General features: G+C 36.3%; 1 protein-coding gene across 1 annotated transcript in view; it reads right to left on the reverse strand.

Moving 5' to 3' along the window:
• Sulf1 (Extracellular sulfatase Sulf1) overlaps positions 1-16448 on the reverse strand; it is an 80906-nt gene that overhangs the window by 20135 nt on the left and 44323 nt on the right. Inside the window, exon 5 of the mRNA XM_077432202.1 lies at positions 247-398. Coding sequence (XP_077288328.1) covers positions 247-398 — 152 coding nt within the window. The remainder of the gene's footprint in view (positions 1-246; positions 399-16448) is intronic.

Genomic DNA, 16448 nt, shown 5'->3' on the forward strand with positions numbered 1-16448 from the left:
TTTATCCAGAATCGGGCCCTTCAAATAGTAAAGGCCCGGGAATTCGTTTCCTCTCCTCTCGTAAGCTCTAACTAGATTGTACGTAAGTACAAGATATTATAGTGTGGTCGGTGCATCTATTTGGAGGACAGTAGCCCAAGACAGAGAAAGTTGAAGTTAAATCTTGGAGCACAAGAAAAAATCTATTCATAGCGAGATCATGATGTATGTATGTATGTATGAGAATACATGAAAAATCATTCTAACCTTGTGGTAGTCGAACCCATGCTTGATCTTCTTGCCGTTCATATTGATGCTGTAGTTATAGTACTTGCTGTTCATGATGAGGCCTCCCCACTCGCGCCACCCAGGAGGTATGTACGACCCGTTGTACTTGTTCAGGTACTTGCCGAAGTAGCCTGCAACCAAATAACACAACCTGGATAAATCTGGAAGACATGACACTACCATACGATGACGATGCACCGGCCGGAAGCGTCCTTCGGGTAACACGGCAAAACCGGTCTGAAACTTTGCGACAACTACTGCAACACCAAAAGCATTCGAAATTTTATCAACATTTTTCATTAAACATTGTTCTGTCTCAAAACAATTAAACGTGGTTTTAATTCAATTTCGAAATAGACCACATACATAAATTCATACGTATGTACATATGTAAGTAATGTACAATGAAATATTGCATATTAGATTTTATGATAAACCCACGAAAACCAATTGACAATTACTCATCTAAAACCAACATATCGTTTGTGACTAGGGTTGTCAGATATTTTTGAGATAGTTCTGGGATAATTCACAAATTTAAATATAATACATATGTACAGAGTATGAAGCCACTTGCTCCTTTAAACCGAATTTTTATTAACTTAATGTATTAGTCTGGATATATCTGATTTTGAGGAATAATGGATTTAAAAGTTGTAGGCGTACTACTGGGTTTGCCGTTGGGGTACACGAAGTTTTGCTGTTTTCTGTGAGTGGGATAGTAGGGATTGAAAAAATCAATATATTATATTAAGAGGTTATGGCCAGTAAGAAGTAACCTTACTTCTGGTCGAATAGAAATATGCATCATAAATATATTACGATATATTTTTCTTAAAAAAATTATATTTCTGAAATTTCGAACACTTTTTACTTAAAAATCTTACGTGTTGATAAAATCTAGAAAGGAAATTGAGAATCAGTAGGAAAAATTCTATAAGACACCACTCTCTTCACCCTTTGAATGCTGATCAACGCCAATCGGCGTTTTGCCAACAAGTCTATGATCCTGAAATACTCCGATAGGCGTTGTTTTTTGAGTATGTAAATAATAAACAAGAATACTACTCGCTAAGCTTTTCCAGGTAGCATTGAAAAAAAATGCATTGAACATGGGTCGTGTTATCCGTGTCAATGTTTATAAAGACTGTTTTACACCGGAATTTCTGAATTTATAACCAAGCAGAATTTCTCGATGGAAATCCCTAACTGCTGAGTATTTTAGATTTAGATTACATTTTAACAAAAATGAAGAAGATGAACTACATAGTTTTGATAGAATAGACTTCTTTTGTTTATTTCATATTATTGCAATATATATTACAGAGTCAAGTCTAAACACACCTTTACAAAACCCGAAATCCTCGGCGGTAGTTATTTAGGGTTTGTTTGGGCTAGATACAATTTTTATATCTGCTTTCTATTGGATTTCTAAATAATTCTAGTTGGAAAATTTTAGCGTGGCGGGCTTTCAACATAAAATACGTCAGAACTCAAAGGGTTAAGTTCATGTGACATTCAAAAATTTTAATTTTGCATGTCAGTGTAATCCGAGGATCCGCCGTTCACAACTGTTTAACACATTTGTGATTCAACTTTTTTTTAAGGCTTTTCCATATAACTAATAAATAAAGCGTCCGACTAGAATCCTAGATAATAATTTTCATTAAAAGACCAATCTGTGAAAGATAGGCAGCCCTAATTGTAGCACATCGTGTGGGCAAACACCGACGAGTCGTACTTTTGACAGATTGCTCAATAAAAATCCTACACACTGAATCGAATCGGCAATTATAACAAACGTTCGTTATAAAGTGGTTACTTTACGGCGTTGAAACTCTATAAGGCCACGCTAGAGTTACATTTTCATAAGAGGTGTGTGTCATCGAAAGCGTTTAATGTCGCACGCTTTCCGCAAAGGTGTGGGATAAAAGGAGGATAGAACGGGACCGCAGCGACGAGATAAAAAGCATGTGTCGCAATGAGTGACACGTACGGTATTAATTAAAAATCGGCGAGTGACACGGTGACAGGAATGTGGGCGGTTTTGCCGCCACCCCCCTTGATGAAAGCCCTCGGCTGGCGACAATTAACAGCGAAGACATTCTCGGACGAGGGTCGCCGACGACAGCGAGGACAAAAAGTCGCGCGAGCCGCCACTGGAAATAGCCGTAATGAGAGAGAAAGACCGCCCTTGCCAAAACGAAATAAAAATTCGCACGTCACAACACTGTGCAGTGACGGCGCACTGTGCATATACTATGTAAATACACATGGAGATTATAATTTTCGAACCCTGAAGAACGCACGTTTAAATGATTCAGTTTGCATGCTTGAGTCGAGTATACGATTCAGTTGGTATGAACGAGAAATAATGGTTTATAGCGCTAAACGAGTCTCATTGACCTGTACCACGTGTCCCTTCACGAATTACATCCTATTTAATTTCATAGCCATTTGCAGTATGAAGAAAATGAAATGATTCCTATTGATCAACAATGTTTTGACAGCATTTTTCATATCTCTAAATCAGCATTTACATATTTCCATAGTATACCACGCATTTAGAGCGTAAATACAAGATTATTCAGGGTGACGCTTTAAGGTTCATTTATGTACAGTACAGCCCAATCAGGAAACTGCACGTAAATAGCAGGATGAAAAATATTCTTTAGTACATTATGTGTGGACACATAATTTATGTGTATGTGGCGTATGTGTATGTAACAGCAGTAACCGACACGATCTATTCATATTATACAGCAGACATGTCACCGAAACGTATCAAACAGAACCAATTTTCTTTGGCCATTGTGGAAATATTCATATTGGCGAATGCACCCGTAACGAAAGTCTTGGCATGTCTATGATGTTTAAGAGAAGGGGGGGGGGGGGGTGAGAAAAATTCCGAAATTAATTAGAAAAAACTTTTGTACCAAGTTCAACATACATTTTCATGTCCGAAAAGGACCCAGGCAATGCTATTCTAGGATATTTCATCACGGGGACAACTCGCCGACAGGTTTCATGCAACTATTTTTTAAGTATTACTATACGGCAATAAAAGGTTTCAACAAAATATATAATTCATTATTTTGTTGATAAAAGAAAGCTAGTAAGTTTTCAATTAATTTTATTAAAAAAGAGTAACTACGATGTAAATGTATGATTCTAAAAATCAGCTCTAAATATTTTAATAACGGTTTCAATATTTATTTATTTTATTTTCAATTTATACCAGGAAGGCCTGACAGGTAACCCCAATGCGCCTTCCTGGCCACATTGTACATTTGATAAAAGTATTATTAGTACTATAAAAATAAACACAGAGACATCTATGGTCAAATTTTGTAAATTTGCAGCATTTTTAAACAATTACGCGAAATTCATGTTAATATATGTACATATATCAATTAACATCTAAAAAGGCATTTATGGTCAGATTTGTAAATTTGCAAATTTTTTATACAATTCAGCGAAATTCGAGATTGCTGAAAACTCGAAATTTGTGAGAATAAGATGGAACTGTTTCAATGAAAATCAGATAAATTGGCAAAATCTGATAGGAAACGATCGACCTAGAGTCACAGATCCAAGATCTGGCCAGCAGAAAACAGTGGGATTTGAATTCGTGACCACTTTGTTCAATGCATTATATATGTATGTACATATACATATGCTAACCACTAGTCTATTCTGCTGGTTATGCATTGCAATATGTACAGTCAACATAAAAATTAAAGATTAACATTGTGGATAAAAAATATTTGTATGAAACCTGTCAGTGAGTTGTCCCTGCGATAAAAATTCACCGCGATGATATGGTCATGCGATGAAATGTCCGGACAATGCCGGGTACTATATTTTGAATGGAAAGGAATAATCTTCTAATATATAAATGTACATATGTATATACTTACATACATATGAAATTTTAACTGTGGATCTAGGTTAGGTTTCAGAAACAAAGACAATAAACAAGAGCCGAGTTTATATACTGCGACTGCGGGCTACAACAGCTGTAAATCCTTTCGATTGACAAATGTTATCATACAGAACCTGTCACGGTAAAAACAGTTCAAATCAGCCATATATTTTATACAGACAAGAACAAATTGCAAACGTGTTAAACCAACGCTCAACAAATTATACGAAACAGATATTGTTGTTCAACGTAGTATTTTATCTGCATTGCTTTATAAAGCTTGAACCGTGGTCTATGATTTATTCTTAAACTTATGGTGAAACTGAGTATTTTATGAGCATTTTTCCGCAACAACATATTTTAAATCAGAATCATAAATTGGGTCACGAGGAAGACACGAACTTCACTGATAGTTGGAACTATCAAAACTACCTTGTAAAAATGGCTGAAATTTTGAGCACAAAATCAAAAAATGAGAATGCACTTATCATTAAGGCCTAATGACTAATGCGTTAAGAAATTTCCGACAAGCTGATGACCCAGTTCTTACTATTTGGTATCTACATTGTTTTTATCTCACAAATGCGTATTTTATAATACTGTCTCTAGCAAAATTCGAGTTTATAGCAACTGGAATTTGTTGAATATGATATTAATATGTTAACCACTCGAAATATTAGTATTATAGAATTTGTCCATAGATGTCTCTATGATGCTATATAAATATAATATAAATATAGTTTACCCGTAATACCTATAAAATAATATGTAGAAATCTGCTTACTGGTAAAATTTTTATTACATATGTAGATGTTTGCAGTATGAAGAAAAATACACAATTCCTATTAGTCAAATAAGATCTTCTGACCAATAGCAATCGTTTGTAAAGGGTGTTTTTTTCAGGGGTTTATTTTTCGAATTAGCAACACTTTTTCCAGCGACAGCCAATTTGATAGCTGATTGGTGCCCAGTTTGGTTTACGATTTCACCGTGAATAGATTTACGCTAGAATGACACCTACAAATTGTGCAAGTTTCAGTTCAGTTCGAGAAACTTACCGTGCGCTACGTTCTTTTTACAGTCGTAAATTGACCTTCAAGATGATGTGCTTTATCACCTTTGGATTATTTTCTATTGGGATATCTGCTAGTCTAAGCCTATAAAACAGAGACGATGGACGACTTGGAAGCCTTTGCCGCGTTATTGCCGATATACGGCCCCAACTGCTCGAAAACTGTACATACGGCGGCGCCAATATGCCCGATATTATATTTAAACACTAATGGCAAAACAATATCTTTCAATAAAGTTAATACTATGGCCATTACCACAATTTTTATGTCTTTTAACACTTTGAGTGCTGACGTATTTTCGGTTGAAAGCCCACCATGCTGAAAATTTCGCCAACATTTCCAACTAGAATTATTTAGATATCCAATAGAAAGCAGGTATAAAAATTGTAGCTAATCCAAACAAACCCTATATTACTACCCTAGATAACTACCGCCGAGGATTCGAGTTTTGTAAAGGTGTCTTTAGACTCTCTAATATATCTTGCAACAATATAAAATAAACAAAAGAAGTCTATTAATGAATGTATTTTTCCAAAACTAGTTCCATCTTCTTCATTTTTGTTAAAATGCAATGCTCGCATTTTAAATGCCAAGCCACAATCTAAAATACTCAGCAGTTAGGGATTTCCATCGAGAAATTCTGCTATGGATATAAATTCAGAAATGGTGTAAACCAGTCTTTATAAACATTGACACGGATTACACGACCGATGTTCAATGCTGCCTGGAAAGGCTTAGCGGGTAGTATTCCTGTATATTTTTACATTCTCAAAAAACAACGCCTATAGGCGTATTTCAGGCTCATGGACTGGTTGGCAAAACGCCAATCGGCGTTGATCAGCATTCAAAGGGTTAATTCATTTTTAAGTTCTAGAACAAAAAAAAAACGATTATATGATTGAATTCGACCAATAAGAATCTAGATTCAGTTTTTTTGTCCACTGCTAAGACTGAAACGAAATATAGCCATTACCGTCAGTATTGTTTTCAGATCCTTTGTTTTTATTATATAATTAATCAACCAGCTAAAATTTAACCAGTTACAGCATTGAGACGTACATATTATTTATTTGACACAATCCAGCCCTAAAGAATAAGAGATTTTATTAAAATGCCTATGTATCAGGTGTATCACGGGATTCGCGATGACTCATTACTAAACCAAAAAGATTTCGAACCTGTCGAAATTTGTCATCGCTTGACTAATGTATTAGTCAGTCTGTCACCAATTTTCGTAAACATCGAACGCATATTATTAGTACCCATAAGAATGAATATCGATAATTAATACAAACGTGCTGTTTTATACTTTTTATTTTCGTGTGGCGAATCTGCCAGATCTGCAGCGATAAAAATGAATAGTGTACATGGTGAAAATACTATCAGTGTAATGATAGGTAATTTTAAAGTTGGAAAAAGCAGCATTTATGATCAATCCCATTCAGGACGTCCTGTTAATTTTGATAACGATTTCTTAAAAATCTTGTGGAGTCAGAGCCACAATTAACAGTGGATCAGATCGCAGAAAGGATGGATTCATCTCATGGAACAGTCTTTCGTAATTTTTCATTTAAACATTTAATGTCCGTCATTTCACTATTTAAAAATTTCCTGAAAATGCGCACGAACTTATGGACTGACCTGATACTTTCTACTCGTCGGATTAATGCAGGGCTGTGGAGTCGTTAAAAAAATCACGACTCCGACTCCGATATTTACCAACAACACGACTCCGACTCCGACTCCGACTCAAAAATGTTAAATTTTATCAGGTTGTTTTCCTATCTTTGCAAATATTTTTCATTTTGTAGGCATAAAAATAAAACAAGATCAAATCAAACTTTATTAATTAATTATTTGAATTTATTCTTAAAAACAACATTGCTTCTAATAAATCAATCTTCTAATAAAAAATAAATGTATTCATAGAAGCTCTCAAATCAGAATTAAGGATTTTAAGAGCGGAAAATAACCGCTCTACGGACACGGCAATGTTGTAACGATCAATGCTGATTTTTTTTATGATTTATGGATACTGCTGTATTGCCATTTTAACATTTAAATTATTAGATCGGTCAATTTTTTCCACCATTTTCAATGCATCGTAAAATTCATTTTGAAATTTTGAAATGGAGTCTTCTTTGTTTGCTATATTATAGCAAACAAAGTTTGGTCGGAGTCGCTCATTTTTCACGACTCCAACTACAACTCCGACTCCGGCCAAAACAGCGCGACTCCACGACTCCGACTCCACAGCCCTGGATTAATGATTGCCTTATGTTTGTATATTTCGAAAGGTAACGGGAAATCATTACGGGTTGTTTTGAACTTTTTCCGAAATTATAATATTTGATCAACAAATCCGCAAGGTGGCGCCACTGTTCGCCGTCTGCGTTATTACCGGAGCCAAAATAAAAGTGCGCGACGAGGAAGCTCGTTAAACGCGCGGAATTTCAGCGTGCGGCCCTAACACTCGAACGGCCGCCCATTAACCGCACATGATGCATTAACCTCCCAGCCAGACCCCACTGTTTAGTATACCAATTTCGGGGAATGAGTCTGCAACGCAAACTAGACCCCATCCCCGTCTCTCACTTTTCGCTGTCTATGGGAAAGGTCATCACCTAACCCCATCCCCTTCAGACCCTCACCCCCACCCCACTCACTTTCCTCCTTTTCCACTTAAGATTTGAGGAGCGCACAGCCATGCCACAGTGAACGGGATGAATTTTTAACAATGCAGAATGAGGGGATGCCGAAGAATTCGGCGAAGAGATTTTAACTGACACTTTCGAGTGTATGACGTGCCCTCTGATACTAAATTACTATTCGGAGATATTTTCAGATTGAGAAAATAAGAGCCATTTTGATTCTACATATACAGTGTAATATTGCTACTATTATTATTAGGTTTAAAAAAAATGACAAAAAATCTAATGCATACATTTTTTATCGTATGTAATCCACCATAGTTGAATGCTGTCAGACGTTCACTAAATAACATATAAGCAATCAGTACAAAACAGATGTTGTAAATCTTATGTCTGAATTATGATCAATGTATGTAAAATCTTTTAAATTTGAACTGGACACATGTACATACATACAAGTGCGTTTAGCACCTGTCTTACTGTGCTAAAAAAAATTCGCTATCCAGTTAAAAATGCGTTTTATTTAAAAATAAGGTTTTATATAAAATATTTTAATAACTGATTGTATTACATGTTTTTTTATTAATACATGCCTTACTGTGTTAAAAAAATCCGCTAGCCCCTGTGCTGGACGCCAAACGTCCAGTTTAAAATGTGTGTGTTTGATGTGTTGCGGGGTCAATCATTATAATTAGCTATAAAAATCATTTATCGTGCATTAAACGTCGAATAATATTTTATTTTTATTTTTATATACACATATATACCAGGAAGGCCTAACAGGTAAATCCCAATTCACCATTAAATAAGTACAAGAAATTAAAAAAAAATAACGACTGAAGCAGAGTCATCATTTCAAGGCGGATTTCATTCTTATACTAACCGTTGAGCGCAACGTACTAAATTCCCCCTCCCCGCATCTGTGATATGAAATAATTCGAATCATAGAGGTTTTTATGAGGAATACATAAAATAAGACCATGAAAGTATATTTGGAGATATATGTAAAATTAAATATAAGTCCTCGTCACTAGCAATCTATCACAGTGCGGTAAGTGTTAGTAATATAAAATACAGCCAGCAGTATAATTCAGTGTTTGCGTTAATGTTAATCACTGAGAGGTTCCCGGGTTCAAGCCCTGGATCGACCTCGATTGAAAATAATTTATTGCGAGTTATCTGTAGTGCTGCTGGTCAGACTTGGATATTTGTGAGTCCAAGTCGATCACTTCCTGTCAGAGTTTGCCAATTTATATGATTTCGGTTCTTTATAAATTGGCAAAACATCCTATCCACTATGTCAACACTATTTGAATATGATTTCAAATTTATGAACTATAAATTTATATACATATGTACAAGTCTAATACCATAGGTGTCGCTCAGGGGCAGTCCCTAATGACATCATGGGAAAATATGATTTTTTTTAAGAGAAAAAGATTTCTATACATAATTAAGGTGAAAAACATGAGTAAGATTATAAGAAAGGCATTGAAAAACCCCTGGAGTAGCTTTTCTTCAAATCACATCGAAATCTAGAGTTTGCCTTTTGCAATGAGGCATAGTTTGTTGACTGGTTATATTGCGTTCTCAACAAAGCAGAAAAGTTGTTGCTCTCTGAGAAACCAATACGGCAGATAAATCAACAGATATAAGTTTTTGGACAAATTAACTAAGTTTATGGGCAATCAACGTGTACAAAATCGCAATGAAACTTAAGTTAAGACGATGCTTTATCCACAAAAAGGTTCACTACTGTCAACCATTTTTTTTTCTATCTTGCTTTGTACGGAAATGGAAAGGTCTATTGTAATTTAAGGATGATTCGTCTAACGCCTATTTCTGCTTATAAGCTAAATAATTCAACATTTTTTCTAATAAAGTACAGCACTTAAAAATAATAAAAATAAAAATACAAAACGAAACGCGCAAATCATCCTTCACACCGCTCAACCCCCATTCGAATTTATCCAACACCATCTAATTTTAGAAAATAATAGTTCTACCAGTTGAGAACACCTGCTCCTAGCACCGAGAGACGAGGTAGCCAATTTAGCAGGTGTTCCAAAAATTGATAATGCCTATTTAAAAACTACAGTGCTAACAAAAAAAATAACATATATAAATGCATTTGAGGTCACAGCCTGGAGCGAAGGAGCGCCTAGAGTTGCTAATGAACAGGCAGGACCAGGCAGGCTGCAACCAGTCACAGGTACAGATATGTAGTATGGAAGTACGAGCACGTCGAACGTGACGTGACGTCCTCAACCCCCTCGGTACGTCCGTCCGTCTGTCCGTGCTTCGTCAGTTTGAAGGTGAGAGGTAACTGGGAGATGAGGGGAGGCTAGGGTCATGACCCGGCGCACGTCCAGCCACAAATCATGCATAATTGATCGGCCCCGATTGCGCTTTTGAATGTCAGATTGGTCGAAATGATAATGCGTGCGGTACGTAGTTTGTTACTTACCCATGTATGATTACATGTGTATTCATGTGCTTCGAACTAGACAGGGGGGAAAGCTCGCGTCAATCAAACGTGAGCTAGTGCGCTGTGTGATAATTGTTGGGTTAGGTTACAATTCCTCATATGAGCATATTTGAAAGCCTATACGTATCAGATCCCATATAATTTCGACTATTTTTATATGATTTTTTTAAGAAGAGTGTGTGCAGTATTATTTATTTCACATATACATATATCAGGAAGGCCTAACAGGTAAACCCCAATGCGCCTTCCTGGCCAATTAGAAATTACAATTACAATGCAGCATTTTTATTACTAGTCGATGAATTACGAAACACTAAAAAACTCAAAAGTTTACGACAGATTAACGGACGGCTGCTTTAAATGCAATTCTCGTCTTCTCGAATGATAGATTGCACATCAGATGACGGGTAATCTTTCGATGTGCACAGATGCAATTATTAAAATGGTAATTATTAAAATTGAGTTGGATCTTTCAGGCGAGTTTAATAAAGGAAGATTCGATAAGTTCCGAATCTTGCCTTATTAAACTCGCCAGAAAGATCCAACTCAATTTTAATAATTGCATCTGTGCACGTCGAAAGGTTACTTGTCATCTGATGTGCAATCTATCATTCAAGAAAACGACAATTACGTTTAAAGCTGCCGTTCTGTTAATCTGGCGATTTTAGAGCGGATGCACCAAACCCACATTAATCAGACTCAAATAGTGGTGACATAGTAGGTAGGAAGGATTTTTAGCCAATTTTTAAGCGGGGACCGTTTCAACAATGAAATCAGAGAAAATTGGCAAACTCTGATAGGAAACGATCGACCTGGAGTGACAAATATCAAAGTCTGACCAGCAGCACTACAGATGTACTCAGAAAACTTATTTTCCATCGAGCTCAGCTCATGGGATCGAACCCGGCGCCTCTCAGTATTAAGCAGAAGCTTAACGACCTAGCTATACTGCTGGCTATTATGTTGCGTGACACGCTATTCGAATGATTTCATTTGATTTTTACAAGGCTTATATGTATTAGTTATTCACTTTTCCATTGTTGGGGACAAAACTCTTCCGGTTGCTTTGAAACTTTGCCATTATGCGAGGTTTGGCTCCCGATAGTGATTTCAATTGTAGATATAATCGTAATTAACATGTTTGAAAGTTTTAAAAATCTCGAGACGATGACAGCTCTCGATTACATTCGGGTGATTGCCTATGCATGTTTGACTTCCCCCCTCCCCAATGGCTTTGCAAACGCCTAGAACTCTTTCACACTACATACGTATATATTAGTGAATAAAAATTACTGCTTGTATGTATATCAAAATAATACATATCTAAATATGTGACCTTGACCCGACTTTAATAGTTCGCAATGCTGTCGAATCCGTTTGAAGAATAAGAAGACAAAGTGGTGCGTGGCACGTGTTTTTTTGTGTAGATAGTTTTAGACATATAAAGAAACGTTAGAACGCCTAATCTATACTATAGCAATCCAAGCCAAAGCTCACCCCCTAGACTGTTTTTGGTGACATTTTATTCTTGTATTATTTTTTGTTTGACAGTGATTGACAACGATGAATCGCATATTTGAAGAAATGTAGGAGAAACTTGTCGAAATAATAAGATCGTACGAATTAACAATTACATGAAGACACGTCTATCACAGCTGGTCTACCTAGATGTGCTGTGCCATACTTTTGGGAGTATTCCACAAATTGACCTGGCCGGGCTATTTTTTTTGATCGTTCTAGAAATTTGCTGAAGTTTATGGTTATTATTTTCAGTTTTTGTATAAGTTCCTGGAACTTACAGCCAGGTCAGACAAAAAAAAACATTTCGGTTTGCTGGCCCCGAATTAACAATGACAACAAAGTTAAGGTTCCGTAAAAATTAACAATGACATGAGGATACGCCCATCATGGCTGGAGTTTACCTAGGCTAGCCGTGCCGTACCATTCAGTGTGTCTGCGCCTTTAGACGTATAACTTCATACAAAGTAAATTCAATCGCTTTTATAATATGGATACAAAATTTCAAGGCTTTCAGCTGAAATTCTGTGCCATTAGTGTTATAAAGCTTAGCATATATGTACACAACAACTATATAATTACACGAATAGAACAAGATGTCTCTAATGGAAGTGCACTTATAACTAAAACGTTACAGCGCGTTCTATTTTATGGGTTGTTTCCGTGTAATGCTCGTAAAATGAAGAAAAGAAAAAAATCTGCAATTTTCGTGTAATGTACATACATATTTCAAGTTCGATCGAATTACGTATGTGTGAACTTGTTGATCATAGTTAAGACTAAGAACTCAATACGAAGTATTTCTGTTAACAAAATCAAGAATGAATTTCAAGCGAAAAATAGTTTGAATTTCCCGACCCGCCTGAAAAAAAATGAAAAGGTCAAAAGCTCCGCGCCAGGTATTTTAGAAACGAACAGACAGATTAGAAGCTCCAGCAAGCAAGCTTTCCAGAAAGCACGCCCCACCGCTTACATCCGAAACAGTTACGAGTCGGAAAACGGGAAGAGTGGAGGATAAGCCAAGCTAGCAATTATCCTCGACATTCTCTCGATTTCACTCGACTGAATTTTAATCTGGCACTCCCCGATAACGAGAATTCGTTGCACAACGAAATACCGAACCGAAACGTTGCACGCGTACAACGAGCAGTAATGTTTCTAAGCCAGGGCTATGGAGTGGGAGTTCGAAGTCGTGAAAAAACTAGCGACTTCAATCTCATTACATTTTAGTCACTTTCTATTTACTCGACTAGTAACCAGGTGCACGCATTCGTGCGTTTGATAAAATGTATGCACCGTTTAAAAAACACCATCATCATCTACTGCTGGATTAAGGCCTCTCCAACACCCTTCCATTCGCCTCGGTTTTGCGTAATTCTCATCCATCTGACTCCACACATTCTTTCTAATTTCACCCACCCATCTTTTTAACGGCCTTTCTTATAAATATTAACATTGTCTCGAGTACCATTCTAGTACTTCTTTTGTCCATTCTTATGTGACCCACCCATTGCCATTTCAATCTCTTCATTCTCTCAACTATATATGTATGTACATTGTATGTATGTACATCCACTACTCTTGTTATACTTCTCACCCGCGTATTCCGTTTCGTATCTCTTTTCATTACGCCGAGCATACAGCGTTACATACTTATTTTTAATTTTTGCAACATTTTAGCGTTCAATGCACAAGAATCACATCCAAACGTCATCACTAGAGGTAGGACCGGAAGCGTACATTTTCCAGGAATTAGGGCGTTTTGGGTCTATTTACAAAGCTAGAGTGCAAAAAAAAAGCACGGCAAACAATTAACGGCACGCTTCCGGTCCTACCACTAGTCATCACAGGAAAAACAAATTGATCGAAGATCTTTTTCTTCAGGCAAAGTGACATTTTTTATTTAAATCCATGTCACGCTTGCAATTACATATGTACATACATATACATCATCAGTCATCGCCTGTACTTATGTATCCTCTGTCTATCAAAACGTCTATTCCAAACGCATCCAAAGTATGTATTATATATAGTTTTTTTTACTCTAGTCGGTTGTCAAAATTTTACTCATGTGGGTTGGTTCTGTTAGGAAAAACTACGTTCATATATTATCAAATCAGTATCATACTCAATTGTAATTACTGAGTTTAAATTAAAACGATGGAAAAGGGAGTGATAAAATGTCATTGAATTAGTGCGTGAAGAACAAAGTGAAGCAACATAACGCGATGCGACAAGACTGTTTTGTCACACAGCTTTACTTACGTGTACGCGAGTAGAATACAAGGTGACTCGGTGTGACGTCATATAGTTCCCTTGTATCCTGCTCGCGCACACTTAAGCAAGACTGTGCGACAAACACGGGAGATTTTCACGGCACACCACTGGTGCATACATGTGTATGTATTTCAAGACCATTTCACCCTCTAGCCTTCAATTCTCAATTGTGTCAGTCAATTAGAATCAAATTTAAATCACGCTTCTGAATATACATATGTACATATAAACACTAAATAAAAACGAAGGAAAGCTGTCACAAAGTAAGACGTCCCATCACATGCACTTGACACATCGATCGTTAGCGAAACGACCCATTAACATTTCACCCGCGACCTTTGATGGATCTATTCGCGAACGTTGTGTCATCGCCTGACCGGTTCAACTGGTCGATCCTCACGTATCGTCTTTCCGTTTTTTCGGACCATTCATCTTGTCGTCCCATTCAACAAAAGCGGTCTTCCCGCCGCACCACTTCCGGTGCGAAATGTTGACGATCCCTCTCGACTGCCGTGAGATGACTCTTAATTTGACACGACCACATTTGTCAATGCGACAGATCAACCGTGTCGCTCTTTATCAAAAAATTTCTTCAAGGGCAACTCTGTTTAGAACAGGGGGGGTGGAGTCGTTCGAAGAAAACTCGATTTAGATTATTTTTTTAAACATACATATTTAAGTACATGTTTTTACATATATCAGCTGCTATATTTGAAAGTGGCGGAAGTCCAATTTTCAGTTCCAAAAACACTATTTCTGTTTGACTTAATCCACAAATTGTTATCACTTATCTTAAATCGGTATGCCCAGAATCTCGGAAAAGCAGAATAAACGTATTACAGGCCACCAGTATTTTTAAATATTGTTAAACATTATATTTAATGTTTTGCGAGATATTTCTCGAAATGAAGAAAAGTGAACTTATACCACTTTCAAATACAACGGCTCATGTGTAGACCATTTCTAAGTATGTACATACATACATACAAACATCCAAATTTACATCTCAATATCATTAAGCAATATGACGAATAGGCCAATTATGGAATTTTGGGATATATCATACTTGTATTAGTGATTCAAACTGATATAAGGCGCAAACATATTGAATCGTACGGCATAGACGTACTCTTGGTTTCCATCTGGGAAGGGTGTTATATCAGGTCATTGTTAATTCTTACTATCTCATTATTTCGAAAAGTTTCTCCTACATTTATTCAAATATAGGAATCATCGTTATTGATCGCTGTCAAACCTATCAATTTTTTATCAGCTTTTTTGCATGTGCAAAATTATCTAAAAAAAAAACGCGTCGCGTATGATTCGGTGTCTGCACCTATAAGCCAGGATTTTTTCTTAGTAGCAGGGCTAAGCTTCTTGGGGAAGAGGAGAGAAGAAGCTAAGTATACTGTCAAAACGTATGTAAATAAGAAAACATATTTTAAACACTATAAATATAATATTAGTCTTATTAAATATGTTTTTCAATTCAATCAGATCATAAGCTCAAGTAAGTTACGGCTTAATACCGACATTAATACTGGACGATATTCGAGCGTTGCCACGTTACGAGTAACGTGGCAACGCTCGGTCTTAGTGCACTCGTATCGTATGAACTCGGTATAAGTGCTCTGTGGTCGTGGATTAAAATACCGGCTAGAGTCGAAAAATGTATGCTCAATGATTACGAGTACTTCTTATGCCGATGGCAAGATCTGGACAGTTATTAAATACAGATCGACAGTCTGCTGCTATTTTTTTTTTACCAATATGTATCTTAACTCTAATTAAATTAATTCTTGTAATGGATCCAATAAAAACGGCTTCCCCTTCCTCTCGCAAATTCAGCTAGTCCAAATTTGTTGATATATATTTGCTTGCGGTTTGTAATTAATATCCGTATACCTAAATTATATAATGTGTTTGGATATGTACGCATGTTATTTAGATTTCGATTTTAGGGTGATCTGTTATACATATTTTTATATTTTTTAGGCATATTTTTATTTTATTTTATTTCAATCAAAAATGTACACTCGCCTTGACAGATCGCTACAAAGCAACGAGTGTACTAAAACATATACAATACAACAATACAATAAATACAAGCATTTTTATACAATGCGAATTCAAACAAACATCATCGACGGTGATATCTATTGCATCATTTTTATTATAGAAATTGCCGAACCTCAAGACGCTGAATAACTTAAGATTTGCAAGAGATATTGGAACAGTTTCAATGAAAA

This window comes from Arctopsyche grandis, chromosome 6 (assembly GCF_051622035.1).
Source record: "Arctopsyche grandis isolate Sample6627 chromosome 6, ASM5162203v2, whole genome shotgun sequence".
Taxonomy (NCBI): domain Eukaryota; kingdom Metazoa; phylum Arthropoda; class Insecta; order Trichoptera; family Hydropsychidae; genus Arctopsyche; species Arctopsyche grandis.